At 42.9% G+C, this 17,094-nt stretch overlaps 1 protein-coding gene across 1 annotated transcript; it reads left to right on the forward strand.

Annotated features, from left to right (window-relative positions):
* The first annotated feature begins 245 nt into the window (after nt 1-245).
* Nucleotides 246-16,271, forward strand: LOC115136036 (galactosylgalactosylxylosylprotein 3-beta-glucuronosyltransferase 1-like). The gene is made up of 5 exons (XM_029671375.2): nt 246-466; nt 12,522-12,664; nt 13,918-14,438; nt 14,777-15,073; nt 16,070-16,271. The coding sequence occupies exons 2-5, from the start codon at nt 12,553-12,555 to the stop codon at nt 16,154-16,156; spliced, it is 1,017 nt and encodes a 338-aa protein (XP_029527235.1). The 5' UTR covers nt 246-466; nt 12,522-12,552; the 3' UTR covers nt 16,157-16,271.
* Nucleotides 16,272-17,094: the final 823 nt, after the last annotated feature.

Below are 17,094 nucleotides of genomic sequence, written 5' to 3' on the forward strand. Positions count from 1 at the left end.
TGCTTGTACTGCAGATGAAAGACCTGAATGCTATGCATCACTCGCTTTGTTTTTCAATGCCTCATCCCTAAAATTCCGTTCAGAGGGCTGTGACATTTTTTACGTGATTTATTCCATTGTCCCACCATGCCCCCCTTCTCCTTCCGTCAGCTTTCAACAATCACAGCCTTTGTTTTAGGAATGAGAAGCAGCATTCTTCCAGAGGGATGACCTCTTCTGTCTCCACAGGGGCTGGCATTGAGGAAGAGTACCCTGCTGCCGGTGGATCGAATACTCCCGCCCGAACGCACAGCCCGGATCAGCCTGCTCAGACTCAAAGCTTCTCAGTGGGGCAAATCACTTTGTCTAGTTTACTGGAGAGAGAGGAGGAAGCTGACTTAATGGGTCCCGTCTGACACACTATAGCACCATCACCAGACACTACAGGATTTGCCTCCCTGAGAAGAGCAGCAGATCCAATGTCCTTGTGAGTATGATGAGTCATTCATGTTTGAGCTGCTGTGGCATTTGATTTCCCTCTTATTTTGGAATCAGTCCCAATCTCAACCACAGGAAAATAATGACCACCATCATAGAGTGTTGACACACATGGGGATGTCTGTTCTATAGATTCTATTTCTATGATCAAAGTCAAGAATGTTTAACCTGCTGTCCAGGTTCAGGGACTGATCCAATTGGATTGACCTGAGAACTACATGTCATGTAGGTCTGTGGCACAAATAGGTAGTATTTATAATGATGATTCTGTAACTGCATAGATGCCCATGCAGACCACTCATGGGAACACAAAGATTGGTTCCTACTGACCAGTGCAGTCAAAAATGTGATTTTCCTGTGTTTTATATATATTTCAATACAATGAGGTTGAAATGATACTGTGAAATTGTGATGCCCGTTTAGTGTAAGAGCTGTTTGAAAAGACTGCGCCTGTTTTTGTGGGATGAAGTTTTGGCCTTCCACGGTGACATCACTATGCAGTAAATTAGTTAACGTACCAATAAGAAAGAGAGTTCCAAATATTTTGTCTAATAACAGAAGTTTTCAGTTTCCCCTCCCCACTCAGACCATTCCCAAACAGTCCTATCAAAATTCTTGCTTAAGAAATTGCTCTTTGCTAAGCATCTATTTTTGTTTCTTTTTGACAATTTTAATTGAAAACAATCACAGTAATTATTGTATTTTATAATTGGCACTGATAACACTCCATGATGCTGTGTCATGCTGTATGCATGCAAAACATGTCTGCATCTGTATGTGCACTTCACATATTAAAACCAATACATTAGTCTACTTTCTCTTTAACATTTAAAATGGACAACAATCCACTGTATTCCATGCTGACATATTTATAACCTTAACCTAAAGCATCTTTCCTGTCCTACTCCCACCTTGTGACGGTCGTTAATGCCGACAACATTGTGGATTTCCCGACTGAGACTGGGATTTAACACAAAAAGACCCCTGTCTGAGTGTTTTGATATCAGAAGTCGAAAGTTTACATGCACTTAGGTTGGAGTCATTAAAACTAGTTTTTCAACCACTCCACAAATTTCTTGTTAATAATTTTTTTCTTGTTATAATTTTGCAAGTCGGTTAGGACATCTACTTTGTCCATGATACACGTAAAGTTCCCAACAATTCTTTACAGACAGATTATTTCACTTATAATTCACTGTATCACAATTGCAGTGGGTCAGATGTTTACATACACTATGTTGATTGTGCCTTTAAACAGCTTGGAAAATTCCAGAAAATTATGTCATGGCTTTAGAAGAATGTACATATTTTGAGTCCATTGGAGGTGTACCTGTGGATGTATTGTTTGCTTGACATCATGGAAAAATAAAATAAAAATCAGCCAAGACCTCAGAAAAAAAATGTAGACCTCCACAAGTCTGGTTCATCCTTGGGATCAATTTCCAAACGCCTGAATGTACCACGTTCATCTGTACAAACAATAGTACGCAAGTATAAACACCATGGGACCACGCAGCCGTCATACCGCTCAGGAAGGAGATGTGCCCGGTGTCCTATTGTCCTACTGCCAGGTGTCCTACTGTACCACAAACATTGTCGATGGCAATTTGACTTTACAGCCATCCCATTGACTTTGTGGCTGAGAGCCTGTATAGTATTGCAACAAGCAGCTCACAGCAGAGGCAATATGGCTGCCTTGATAAGTGTCCGCATTTGATTATTAAAAGACCCGCAAATGTTTCGCCGACTGAACCACCCGCACGGTCCAACCAGAGTTTATGGGTGGCCTGCTTACAGTTACCGGGCCATTCCCACATGTAACAAGGCCAACCCCAGTGGTTTCCATTAGTAAGGATCCCTGCATCTTCCAGTGTGGTTTATGGTTTGGTCCTTGTCCAGCTCCTTCACTGAGTGTGAGTGTGAGTGTGTGTGTGGACACGCACGCACGCGAGGCTCTTCGTGAAGTCTCTGGAGCATGGAGCATGCAGTGAGACTTGCTGTCAGTCCCCCAAATCTATGGCATTCAGAGGACAAACTCCAGAGCTGCCAAGCATTTGAAAAAGTGGCCTGACTGTTATATCTACAGTACCTATCAGTTAGATTCAGTTTGCACATCTACTATATCTACCGTAATTTCCGGACTATAAGCCGCTACTTTATTCCCACGCTTTGAACCTCGCGGTTTATACAATGACGCAGCTAATTTATGGATTTTTCCCGCTTTCACAAGATTCATGCCGCCAAAAAACTGAGCACCGTCACATAATGTGACGTAAATCGAGCGCGCTCAAACTTCCCATCATTCTGATTACGGTAGTAATTGTGTCACCCTCATCATGGCAAAGACACGGAGAAATGCATATAATGCAGCTTTCAAGTTGAAGGCGATCGATCTGGCTGTCGGAAAAGGAAATAGAGCTGCTGCACGGGAGCTTGGCCTTAATGAGTCGATGATAAGAAGTTGGAAACAGCAAGGTGAGGAACTGACTCAGTGCAAAAAGAAAACAAAAGCTTTCAGAGGGAAGAAAAGCAGATGGCCCAAAGTATTTGCAGCCACTCGACATCAGTGTAAATCGTGCATTTAAGGTGGCGCTACGTGTTCAGTTGGAGGCTTGGATGACAAGTGGGGAGAAATCCTTCACTAAAACGGGCCGCATGCGAAGAGCAACTTATGGTCAAGTCTGCCAGTGGGTCCTGACAGCGTGGAGCATTGTCAAAAAATCCACTATCATCAACGGGTTTCGAAAGGCTGGACTGCTGCGTGTTGAAGGGGCAGCATGAGCTCAGCGGGGTATTTGCCTCCGGATGAAAGTGACGAGAGCGACAATGAAAACGATCCAACATCGGATGAAGCAATTCTGAGGCTATTCAACTCCGACACCGAAGGAGATGACTTCAGTGGTTTCAGTGCACATGAGAAGGAAGATAGTGACCAATGACTTTCTTGGTAGGCTACTGTTTAATTTTTGTTACAAGCCGTGTTTCGTTTAAAGGCTGTGTAAAGTTAATTTGTTTCAATGTACCGGTAGGCACCTGCGGTTTATAGACATGTGCGGCTTATTTATGTACAAAATACATATTTTTTAATAATTCACTGGGTGCGGTTTATATTCAGGTGCGCTTAATAGTCCAGCAATTACGGTAGGCATCACAAAGCTGAAAAAGATGTAACTATTAATTGTCACTAGTAAGCACATAAGAGGTAGTGAGCATTTACAAACATCAATACAGTAAGTGTAACGAGGGAGTAACAATGAAAAAAGTAAGTTGGTTTGTTGTCAGATAAATCAGATACTGTAAGTGTTGTGTGTTGGGCGGTTTTCTCATTCCATCACAATGTCCTGGGGGGGGGTTGTATTGTGTGATGTGCTTTGATATTATTTTGTCACTCAGAAAAGCTTTGCATGTAAAACAAGCTGAGTTCATATCATGAATATAAACATTTAATATATCTACACTGGGTTGGCTTTGCTTGTCTGGCTTTTTAAGCTCAAGATTTTTAATACAAGTTTGTTTGCAGATTTTAATAATACCCCTATTATGACCTGTGGCTATATTATTCCAGTATGATACACTTTACAGTCCATTCACGTCTTAATATACTGACACAAGAGAAAACACCGTTGTTGTTGTTGTTCCTCTTTTCATCACTGTTTAGTGAGGAAGAACAAGGTCATGGTTTTGTCTTGACTCAGTCCAATCACATAATGACATCCATGGTATGTGCTTTGCTTACCACGCAAAATGGAGTGGAGTCTAAAACTAGACTTAATATACTATCATCAAATAACTGCTTAAAACAGTAACATCTTATATTTTATGTTCATAGTCTGTTTTTAACTCTACCTATTTATATTTGCCAACCACAAAACATACACGGATCTTAGAAATGAGGCTAATGTCAAATAGCAACACATTTTTACTAACCTTCACCTGCTCATAGTTGTTTAATATCACATGATGCACACCAGATGATGTCATCAGTGTCACCGGATTATGTCATCGGAAACTCTTTGCTTTCTATTTTTTTTGGCTACAAAACATAGCAACCTGCCATTTTCACAATTTGATATTGGGTTGGTGCTGAAGATATTGAATTTAATGTTGAAAAAGGGTGGAATTTCCCTTTAACAATGAATATAGATATTAGTCATGGTTGCTCTAATACCACATCAAACTGATTACATAATTATAATGCACAGTGTGTCAGCTTTAGGCTTGCCATGTAGTGCCCATGTTGGAGCAATGCTGGATGTGTTCCCTTTCTAATGAGCCCCAGCCTCTAGATAGGCTTGGTGTGGGCTAGCCCGTGCTAGGCTTGGTGTGGGCTAGCCCGTGCTAGGTTTGGTGTGGGCTAGCCTGTGCTAGGCTTGGTGTGGGCTAGCCGGTGCTAGGCTTGGTGTGGGCTAGCTCGTGCTAGGCTTGGTGTGGGCTAACCCTTGCTGGGCTTGGTGTGGGCTAGCCCATGCTGGGTTTGATGTGGGCTAGTCCATACTGGGCTTGGTATGGGCTGGCCTGTGTTGGATTGGTGTGGGCTAGTCTGTGTTGGGCTGTTTTAGGCTAGCTCGTGTTGGGCTGGTGTGGGCTAGCACGTGTTGGTCTGGCGTGGACTTGGTGTAGACTAGCACGTGTTGGTCTGGCGTGGACTTGGTGCAGGCTAGCACGTGTTGAGCTTGGAGTGGTCCTGTTGGGTTGGTGTTGGTGTGGTCGTGTTGGGCTGGTGTGGGCTTGGTATGGTCGTTTTGGGTTGGTGTTGGGCTGGGGCTGGTGTGGTCGTGTTGGGCTGGTGTGGGCTTGGTGTGGTTGTGTAGGGCTGGTGTGGGCTTGGTGTGATTGTGTTGGGCTAGTGTGGGTTTGGTGTGGTTGTGTTTAGCTGGTATGGGTTTGGTGTGGTCGTGTTGGGCTGGTGTGTGCTTGGTGTGGTCATGTTGGGCTGGTGGGAGTTTGGTGTGGTCATGTTGGGCTGGTGGGGGCTTGGTATGGTCTAGCCTGTGTTGGGTTTTTGTTCGCTAGCACATGATGGGCTGATGTGGGATTGTTGTGGGCTAACCTTGCCCACTGAATACCCACATGGGGTCAATGGGGTCATGTTGGCTGGGTTTACATTAACCATAACTGTTATCATACAAACAACCAGTTGAACATGGTGGTTTGGTGTTAGGATTGCAGGCCAATTCTCTTTCCACAGGTTGGCCATAATATCACATTGTGCTGATACTGTCCTAATGGGTAATGTAGGCTATAATGATGTTGCATTAGGGCTCAGAGCTTTCATAAGGTTTGATTTAAAGTAATGTTTGTGTCTCAGACAGAAGTTTCTATTTTTCAAGTAATTTTTTTCAAGTTTTCCAAATTGATTTCCAGGATGCTCTGTAATGTCAATTGCCCTCCGGATATGAATTATACATAATTAACAAAGAGACCCCCAACACGACTCGCCTAGCTCGAAAATTAGATACTGTGTCCCTTTGATCTCCCAGACTGAGGTTTATCCTCTTTAATCAAGGATTAATTACATCTAAAGAGCTGTGACTAACAAGCCTATCTTTCTTGTTCACACATCGAAGGTGAGGAGAATGAAAAGAGGGTGGGTGGCTATTTTTTGTGCCTTATTTATCCCTCCTGTTTTGGTTGGAGATAGGTGGTAACTTAAAGAGGAGTATTTGATTTATGGAATACATATATCCTACCTAGCCGAATAGACAGTCTCTTAGCTCAATACACTATCTCTCTGTTTCCTTTTATGTTGATGCATTTAAATGTGTTTAGTTGTGAAATGTGTTAATCGTGCTTTTGGGGAGCCAAGAGATCAGCATTTGTGTTTGTCATCCTTTCAACCAAAACAGTCAGTCAGTTGGTTGGTTGGTTTGCACGTGAGTAGCTCTGGACAGAATGAGACAGAATAATTTCCTTAAACCCACGGAAATGATTTTAAGTCAAACATACTTGTGGATTTAAAGGGATAGTTCACCCAAATTACTGTTGTTTTCTTACATAATCTATCCCTTTAATTTGAAACAAACCCGATTATACTACTAGATTGAAGTCAGAGAGTAATACCTTAAGCCGACAGTACTGTAAAGTTTGGTCAAATGAGATCTCCCCGCAGATTTCACATCATGAATCATGATCTAAGAAACACCTGGCATTTCTATGCTTACAGCTCTGTATAATTTCTCATTTTCAGATTTAGGGTTTACTGTCCTCCCCATTTATCCTTCCACCAGCTGCCAATAGTATAAGTAGTCAATTGAAACTAGATAATCTGCACAGAGAGGGAAGTACTAATGCTTTGAACCTGCACAATAACGATTTAAACATCAGATGTCATTCAAAAACCTAGGAATACAACCAATTTATGCTTTCTCAGATCATTAGCAGTAGGAGCTATTCTTTATATGTAGTGTTCCAGTTTTTTATAAGGCAGAAAGAAATGAAAGCTTGCAGCCGTCTCTGACATATTTTCTAGGGTGCAATGGCTTTGAAGGGGCAGCAGGTTCCTTTGCAAATGCTTTATCTCTGCAGAACACGTCTGGGAGCTATAGCAGAACCTCAATGGAGGGTTAGCATGTTGTGAATTCAGACAGATTTAACATTGCCGCAATGGTCGCCCGTTAGATGGCAGCTAGCTCCACCATGGGTCAACCCATCCATCTATGAACTGGATAAATCTAGCCCGTTTGAAAAGTGGAGAATTACTGTCACTGATTCTTTAGGTTCAACACTTTATAATGAAGCCATGGTTCAGAAAGGTGTGTGCTAGCCCACACCAGCACAACACAAGCTAGCCCACAGCAATCCCACATCAGCCCAACACAGGCTAGCCCAGCAAAGGCACATTGGCCCAATGTTGGCAGCCTACTTGGGGACAACATTTGTGCCAATGTGGGCATGTTTTCTGGGAAGCAAAATGATGGGGCTGCCATTGGGCTAAAATACAAGTTCAGGATTGTGGCTTTAATCTAAAAACAATCCATATTCAGAGCTTAGATCATTTGTATTTTAATTCAGTCTGCAATGTAAATGGTTAAAAATAACAAAGGGAAATAAATATATACAAAAAGCATTCAGACCCCTTTACTTTTACCTCATTGTTACGTTACAGCCTTATTCTCAAATTAATTAAATAGTATTCTTCGACACACAATATCCCATAATGACAAGGAAAAAACAGGTTTTTAGACATTTTTAAATATCACATTTACATAAGTATTCAGACCCTTTACTCTACTCAGTAATTTTTTCAAAACACCTTTGGATGTGATTACAGCATAGAGTCTTCTTGGCACATCTGTATTTGGGGAGTTTCTCCCATTCTTCTTTGCAGATCCTCTCAAACTCTGTCAGGTTGGATGGGGAGCGTTGCTGCACAGCTATTTTCAGGTCTCTCTAAAGAGATGTTCGATCGGGTTCAAGACCGGGCTCTGGCTGGGCCATTCAAGGACATTCAGAGACTTGTCCCGAAGCCACTCCTGTATTGTCTTGGCTGTGTGCTTAGGGTCATTGTCCTGTTGAAAGGTGAACCTTCGCCCCAGTCTGAGGTCCTGAGCGCTCTGGAGCAGGTTTTCATCAAGGATCTCTCTGTATTTGCTCCGTTCATCTTTGCCTCGATCCGGACTAGTCTCCCAGTTCCTGAAAACCATCCCCACAGCATGATGCTGCCACCACCATGCTTCACCATAGGGATGGTGCCAAGTTTCCTCCAGACGTGATGCTTGGTATTCAGGCCAAATAGTTTAATCTTGGTTTCATCAGACCAGACAATCTTGTTTCTCATAGTCTGAGAATCTTTAGGTGCCTTTTGGCAAACTCCTAGCAGGCTGTCATGTGCCTTTTACTGAGGAGTGGCTTCTGTCTGGCCACCCTACCATAAAGGCTTGATTAGTGGAGTGCTGCAGAGACTGTTGTCCTTCTGGAAGGTTCTCCCATGTCCACAGAGGAACTCTAAAGCTCTGTCAGAGTAACCATCGGGTTCTTGGTCACCTCCCTGATCAAGACCCTTCTCCCCCAATTGCTCAGTTTAGAAATAGTTTTGGTGGTTACAAACTTCTTCCATTTAAGAATGATTGAGAGGGCTCCCGGGTGGCGCAGTGTTTAAGGGCGCTGTACTGCAGCGCCAGCTGTGCCACCAGAGACTCTGGGTTCGCGCCCAGTCTCGTAACTGGCCATGACCGGGAGGTCCATGGGGCGACGCACAATTGGCATAGCGTTGTCTGGCTAAGGGAGGGCTTGGCCGGTAGGGATATCCTTGTGTCATCGCGCACCAGTGACTCCTGTGGCGGGCCGGGTGCAGTGCACGCTAACCAAGGTTGCCAGGTGCACGGTGTTTCCTCCGACACATTGGTGCGGCTGGCTTCCGGGTTGGATGCGCACTGTGTTAAGAAGTGCGGCTTGGTTGGATTGTGTATCGGAGGACGCATGACTTTCAACCTTCGTCTCTCCCGAGCCCGTACAGGAGTTGTAGCGATGAGACAAGATAGTAGCTACTAACAATTGGATACCATGAAATTGGGGAGAAAAAAGGGGGTAACATTTTTTTTTTAAACACACAAAAAAATAATGATTGAGGCCACTGTATTCTTGGAGGAACTGTAGACATTTTTTGGTACCCTTCCCCAGATCTGTGCCTCAACACAATCCTGTCTCGGAGCTCTACGGACAGTTCCTTCGACCTCATGGCTTGGTTTTTGCTCTGACATGCACTGTCAACTGTGGGACCTTAAATAGACAAGTGTGTGCCTTTCCAAATCATGTCTAATCAATAGATTTTACCACAGGTGGACTTCATTAAAGTTGTAGAAATACCTCAAGGATGTTCAATGGAAACAAAATGCACCTGAGCTCAATTTCAAGTCTCATAGCAAAGGATCTGAATACTTACGAAAATAAAGTATATCTGTTTTAAAATTTTAATACAATTGCAAAAATGTCTAAAAAGCAGTTTTTTCTTTGTCATTATGGGGTATTGTGTGTAGATTGCTGAGGATTTCTTTTTAATTAATCAATTTTATAATAAGGCTGAAACGTAACAAAATGTGGAAAAAGTGAATACTCTCCGAAGGCACTATATATAAAAGTCACAATAGCCGCAATGATGGCGTCAACATAAACAAGAAATTACATGATAAATATTCCCTTACATTTGATCTACATCAGAAAGCACTCCAGGAATCCCAGGTCCACAATAAATGTTTGTTTTGTTCGATAATGTCCGTTATTTATGTCCAAATACCTTCTTTTATTAGCGTGTTTGGTATACATATCCAAACGCTCATTCTGGTCAGCGTTGCGTCGGACAAAAACTTCCAAAAGTCATATTACAGGTCGAAGAAACATTTAAAACTAAGTGCAGAATCAATCATTAGGATGTTTTTAACATATAGCTTCAATAAAGTTCCAACCGGAGTATTCCTTTGTGTCTTCATGAGCAATGGAACGCAAGTGGATACCATGAGGAATAAGCGTGATCAATGCCAACATCATTAATAGATTCTGATAGATTCTGCTCTCATTCACTCCCACAACACAGGATAAGTCTCATTCAAATTTCTATAGATGGTTGACATCTAGTGGAACCCCTAGGCAGTGCAACATCATTAATATCTCAAGGGGATTTCATTGGGGACTGTGGTGAATACATACAAAGCTCAGATTTCTCACTTCCTGTTTTGATTTCTCAGGATTTTGCCTGCCATATGAGTTCTGTTATACTCACAGACACCATTCAAACAGTTTTAGAAACTTTAGAATGTTTTCTATCCAATATTAATAATAATATGCATATATTAGCAACTGAGCCTGAGGAGCAGGCCGTTTACTTTGGGCAACTTATTCATCCAAGCTACTCAATACTGCCCCCCAGCCATAAGAAGTTATTAATCACCGTATTCTTATCGGCAGCCTTGGTTTCTCAAATGACTGCCTTGCCTGGTTCACCAACTGCTTCTCAGGTAGAGTTCAGTGTGTCAAATCGGAGGGCCTGTTGTCCGGACCTCTGGCAGTCCCTATGGGGGTGCCACAGGGTTCAATTCTCGGGGCTGACTCTTTTCTCTGTATATATCAACGATGGCGCTCTTGCTGCTGGTGATTCCTTGATCCACCTCTACACAGACGACACCATTCTGTGTACATCTGGCTCTTCTATGGACACTGTGTTAACAAACCTCCAAACAAGCTTCAGTGCCATACAACACTCCTTCCGTGGCCTCCAACTGCTCTTAAACGCTAGTAAAACTAAATGCGTGCTTTTCAACCAATCGCTGTCCGCACCCGCCTGCCCGACTAGCATCACTAGTCTGGACGGTTCTGACTTAGAATATGTGGACAACTACATATACCTAGGTGTCTGGCTAGACTGTAAACTCTCCTTCCAGACTTATATTAAGCATCTCCAATCCAAAATTACATTTAGAATAAGCTTCCTATTTCGCAACAAAGCCTCCTTCACTCACGCTGCCAAACATACCCTCATAAAACTGACTATCCTACCGATCCTCGACTTTGGCGATGTAATTTACAAAATACCCTTCAACAATCTATTCAGCAAACTGTATGCAGTCTATCATAGTGCCATCTGTTTTGTCACCAAAGCCCCATATACCACCCACCACTGCGACCTGTATGCTCTCATCGACTGGCCCTCACTACATATTCGTCACCAGACCCACGGGCTCCAGGTCATCTATAAGTCTTTGCTAAGTAATGCTCCACCTTATCTCAGCCCACTGGTCACCATAACAACACCCACCCACAGCACGCCTCCAGTAGGTATATCTCACTGGTCATCCCCAAAGCCAACACCTACTTTGGCCGCTTTTCCTTACAGTTCTCTGCTGCCAATGACTGGAACGAATTGCAAAAATCATTGAAGTTGGAGACTTATATCTCCCTCACTAACTTTAAGCATCAGCTATCTGAGCAGCTTATCGATCGCTGCATCTGTACACAGCCCATCTGTAAATAGCCCATCCAACTAACTACCTCATCCCCATATTGTTTTTTTATTTACTTTTTTTTGCTCTTTTGCACACCAGTATTTCTACTGGCACATCATCATCTGCATATCTATCACTCCAGTCTTAATTAGCTAAATTGTAATTACTTCCCTACTATGGCTTATTTATTGCTTTACCTCCTTACGCCATTTGACCACACTGTATTTAGATTTTTCTATTGTGTTATTGACTGTACTTTTGTTTATCCCACGTGTAACACTGTGTTGTTTTTTGTCGCACTGCTTTGCTTTATCTTGGCCAGGTCGCAGTTGTAAATGAGAACTTGTTCTCAACTGGCCTACCTGATTAAATAAAGGTGAAATAAAAATGTAAAAAAAATAATAATAAAAAATGACAATGCCACCAGCCATACTGCTCGTTTTGTGCGCGATTTCCTGCAAGACAGGAATGTCAGTGTCTGCCATGGCCAGTTAAGAGCCCGGATCTCAATCCCATTGAGCACGTCTGGGACCTGATGGATCGGAGAGTGAGGGCTCACAGAACTGGCAAATCTGGTGCAGTCCACGAGGAGGAGATGCACTGCAGTTCTTAATGCAGCTGGTGGCCACACCAGATACTGACTGTTACTTTTGATTTTGACCCCCCCCCTTTGTTCAGGGACACATTATTACATTTCTGTTAGTCACATGTCTGTGGAACTTGTTCAGTTTATGTCTCGGTGGTTGAATCTTGTAATGTTCATACAAATATTTACACAAAATAAACGCAGTTGACAGTGAGAGGACATAATTTTTTTTGCTGAGTTTATATATTCTGATGACAAGTTATGAGGCTTGCATGGAGTATGAGCACATGAATCATGCAGTTACTGGCAGTTCAACCAATGCTTACAGCCCTACTTCTTAGCCTTAACAGGTCAATTGGCTAACAATAATCATTGCATGTCAAAACAGAGGAAAACGACATGTTAACATGTCTGTAAGTAGACTGTTAATGTGTTGCCAATATCAAAACGATATTTCCAGAGGGACCTGTAAAAGTGTAAAGGAGACTAAGCACATAACACTCCCCATCTGTTGTGTGTTGCAGGTAATGACGTGGCTCAGGTTTGACCTCGGAGATGCCGAAGAGACGAGACATTCTGGCCATCGTGTTGATCGTGTTGCCTTGGACGCTACTCATCACTGTTTGGCATCAGGGTGCCATCAACCCCTTGCTAGCTGCTCGAAAGGGTAAAAGTCGTTCCTGCATTTACCTAGGGGGGTTTCATGGTTAGTCTCTCTAGTAAAGGAAACCATTTTTGCTTATTTTGGGATGCTCCTCTTTATATAGTACACTTTAGAGACATGATTAAAAATAACAGCGTCTACACATGTCCCTGATTTTACAGCTGATTTTTTGGGGCATTTTCCCCCACTTAACATTTTATCAGAATATGCTTCATTCTCTATTGCAAGACTTTTAAGACAATGGGGATATGTTTTTGTTCATAATGAGCTGAAAATCTCACCTGTGTGTGAAGGAAAATTGTCATTTTGTGAGACCGTGGTCGCTATCAATTTCAGCTCTATCAGTACAACATGTATGGTCCGCGAAATTGAATTGCACTATATATACAAACGTATGTGGACACCCTTTCAAATGAGTGGATTCAACTATTTCAGTTACACCCGTTGCTGGCAGGTGTATAAAATCGAGCACACAGCCATGCGATCTCCATAGACAAACATTGGCAATAGAATGGCCTTACTGAACAGCCCCACCATGGCACCATCGTAGGATGCCACCTTTCCAATAAGTCAGTTCGTCAAATTTCTGCCCTGCTAGAGCTGCCCCGGTCAACTGTAAGTACTGTTATTGTGAAGTGGAAAAACCTAGGAGTGACAACGGCTCAGCCGCGAAGTGGTAGGCCACACAAGCTCACAGAATGGGAGTGCATACAAATCTGTCCTTGGTTACAATACAAGGCCTAATCGCCCAAAATCAGTGCCAAACCTCACTGATGCGCTTGTGGCTGAATTTGAAGCAAATCCCGCAGCAAATGTTCCAACATCTATTGGAAAGCCTTCCCCAAGAGTAGAGGCTGTTATATCAGCAAGGGGGGGGGGGGGATTTTGGAATGAAATGTTTGACAAGGTCGTGTAGTGTATTTCTCTATTTGGGTTCACACCTTAAACTAACTCATATTAGTCTGACAACTACTTCATTCCTTTATAAATTAGTGATGAGTATATTATATTTATCACAAGGAGAATACATGTCTCGCAAAAGAGCATGGCATTAGATTTCAGAATGATACGTTTGTTCAAAACATTTACTCCATAACATATGGGTAAGTCCAACTGTATAACTATGTACAACTATTTGCACGACTAGATCTTGCCTTACTCTCTACGAAGGCCATCTTTCTGGAAACATACAGTTCCTAAACAGTCTATAATAATTTATTATACCAACAATACCAGCTTTCTTTCCCTTCTCCTAGATGACAGACATGAGAGTCGACGAGACTCCCGGAACACCTTCACCCTCAAGAAGCCCTGCTCCTCTGAGAACAACAAGGACATTGTGGAGGTGGTACACACCGAATACGTCTACAGCCGCCCGCCGCCCTGGTCTGATGTCCTCCCCACCCTCCACGTCGTCACCCCAACCTACAGCCGGCCGGTCCAGAAGGCAGAGCTGACACGTCTGGCTAACACCTTCCTCCACGTGCCTAACCTGCACTGGATCCTGGTGGAGGACTCTCCGAGACGAACCCCACTGGTCACCAGGCTTCTCCGGGAAACAAGCCTGAACTACACTCACCTCAACGTGGAGACACCCAGGAACTATAAGCTGCGTGGGGACACGAGGGACCCCAGGATACCCCGGGGAACCATGCAGAGGAACCTGGCCCTGCGCTGGCTCCGAGAGACGTTCAGCTCCAATAATAGACACAGCCAGCCAGGTATCGTCTACTTTGCAGATGATGACAACACCTACAGTCTGGAGCTGTTTGAGGAGGTGAGTGGAACAGGGAGAGATGTTGTGCAGTACAGAGTTGTTTCCTCTTGAGTTACCAAAATAGGCTACATTTTTGGCTTCAGTGCACACTAACTGTGTAATGACATAAAGAACATGAATCTTTGCAGTATTCCATAAGGTAAATGCACAGCCTAAAAACATAGGCATCACTTGACACCTGCCTTTTTGCGCATGATAACATAAATTAATATTATATACTGGAAAATCAATACTTATTGATCACATGGTAATCCTTCTCCAACCAATGACTCAACCATATAATTACATATAGAATACAAATCTCTATGGGAACAACCCTCTCTCTCCATCTTGTGTAGATGCGTTCAACGAGGAAGGTGTCGGTGTGGCCTGTAGCCTTTGTGGGCGGCCTGCGCTACGAGTCCCCTAAGGTCAACACCCTGGGCAAGGTGTATGGATGGAAGACTGTGTTTGACCCCCACCGACCCTTTGCCATAGACATGGCTGGGTTTGCGGTGAACCTCCGCCTCATTCTCTTTAAACCTCAGGCCTACTTCAAGCTGCGGGGAGTCAAGGGAGGATACCAGGAGAGCAGCTTACTGCGGGAGCTGGTCACCCTCAATGACCTGGAGCCCAAGGCTGCTAATTGCACTAAGGTGAGGAACTGATAGTTGTTCTGTGTGGCTCAGTTGATAGAGCATGATGCTTGCAACACTATGGTTGTGGGTTTGATTCCACCCATAATAAAATATATGCACTTACTACTGTAAGTTTCTCTGGATAAAAGTGTCTGCTAAATGGCATATACTATTATTATATTAAAGAGGTGTGTTGTGACTGTTGACCATTACAATACAAGTAGACAATTATATTGGTTACAGCTGATATTACACTGACATTATAATCTTATTTTTATTTTATTTATTTTTATTTAACTAGGCAAGTCAGTTAAGAACAAATTCTTATTTTCAATGACTGCCTAGGAACAGTGGGTTAACTGCCTGTTCAAGGGCAGAACAACAGATTCGTACCTTGTCAGCTCGGGGGTTTGAACTTGCAACCTTCCGGTTACTAGTCCAATGCTCTAAGCACTAGGCTACCCTGCCGCCCCAGGGTAGCCTAGTAGTGACTTCATTTCAACTAGTTTGGTGCTCTGAAAATGTGGTCATAACAAATAGTGGTATGCACAGCACAGGAAGTCACTGAAGCAAACTGGTCTTTTAGTTGTTCTTTTCCACTGTAAATGGAGGAGAATAATGCTCTTACTGTATGGATTTCAATAGGCTTTCAGTTGCTAAGGCCTTTATTCCTCAACATTTTTTACATTTTGCCTCATGAAATGTACTTCCGATCAAATGCTTTAGAAAATGCATGTTGTTTCATAAACCCATGTGTTTTAGACCCCTTGCATCTCACCTGTGTTCACACACACAGTTCCGCACTCCATAAACCTTCAGCAAATGTTGACCATGTTTGAATATCAGTGCGAATCTAGCAAGTGAATCATACTTCCGCTCTCTACAACAATACAAACATCTTCCAAAACACGATAAAAAAGGTGCGCAAAGATTTGTGGATCTTTGAACTGGTACAAACATGCTTTCAGCTGTACCTTCTCCACCCTTTTAACTTGAACCCCCCCCACCCACCAGGTACTTGTATGGCACACTAGGACAGAGAAGCCTGTTCTGGTGAATGAGGGAAAGAAAGGATTTACCGACTCCAACGTGGAGATATGAAACTTCTTCCAACACAGGTAATAAGAAAGCTTTACATTGACTGGGATTATGTACCTTTCCCAAAGTTCCCAGGTTTTTCAAACGGAATTTTGCAACCTTATGTCTGAGGGCCAACCTGTCTGAGGGCCAACCTGTCTATCTGAGCCTCTGTGAGCTTATTATTATTATATTAAAACATTTAATATTATTTTATTATTCATAGAGTAAAGCTTTGCCGAATCTGTCTGAATTTGTATAACAGGGATGTTATGATTTCATAAAATAAAAACTTGACAAGTGATCCATACTAAAAAGCTATTTTTATGGTTTAATGCCTATGAACCCCTCTTCAAAACCAGTTGCCTAAACTATTCTCTCAATGTTTGGTAATAATGAAAATGTAACTCTGAAATTATTTCTTAATTGTGTATTTTCTTTATCTCCTAAGCCCATATACTTTACACCATTGAGTTATTAATAAATATGACTGACTGACAAAAGACAAGGCAGGCAGGATTGGAGTTTAATATGTATTTACAGTAATAGTACTGTAAAGGGAGTCAGACAGCCACCTTGTCTACTACAAGCAGCACATAGCCACGTATCAATACAGGCGTAGAATATCAAAGCATAGCTTCAAAGATGGTGATACTGTATCTAGCTAAGCATTTTACTGATGCATCGATGGAAGCTGTACACGAGGAGCTAGCCAGTCGCCAGAGTGCAGCTTAAGACAAAAGACTGTCGGTGGTTCAGACTACTGTCGGTGGTTCCTTACAGTGGCCAATAAGAAGCATTGTCAACCCAGCCGACACAAACCAACTGTCCAATCAACATCCTTAAAACTAGGTACTGGACCAAACCGGACCAATCAGGGGACCTGAATGGCCCTTGTTTGCTGGTGATTGGGCTCCCTTTGTCGTAGAGCGGACTCTTGGGGTGTGGAGCAGACCTGGATA

This window comes from Oncorhynchus nerka, linkage group LG10 (assembly GCF_034236695.1).
Source record: "Oncorhynchus nerka isolate Pitt River linkage group LG10, Oner_Uvic_2.0, whole genome shotgun sequence".
In the NCBI taxonomy this organism is placed as follows: domain Eukaryota; kingdom Metazoa; phylum Chordata; class Actinopteri; order Salmoniformes; family Salmonidae; genus Oncorhynchus; species Oncorhynchus nerka.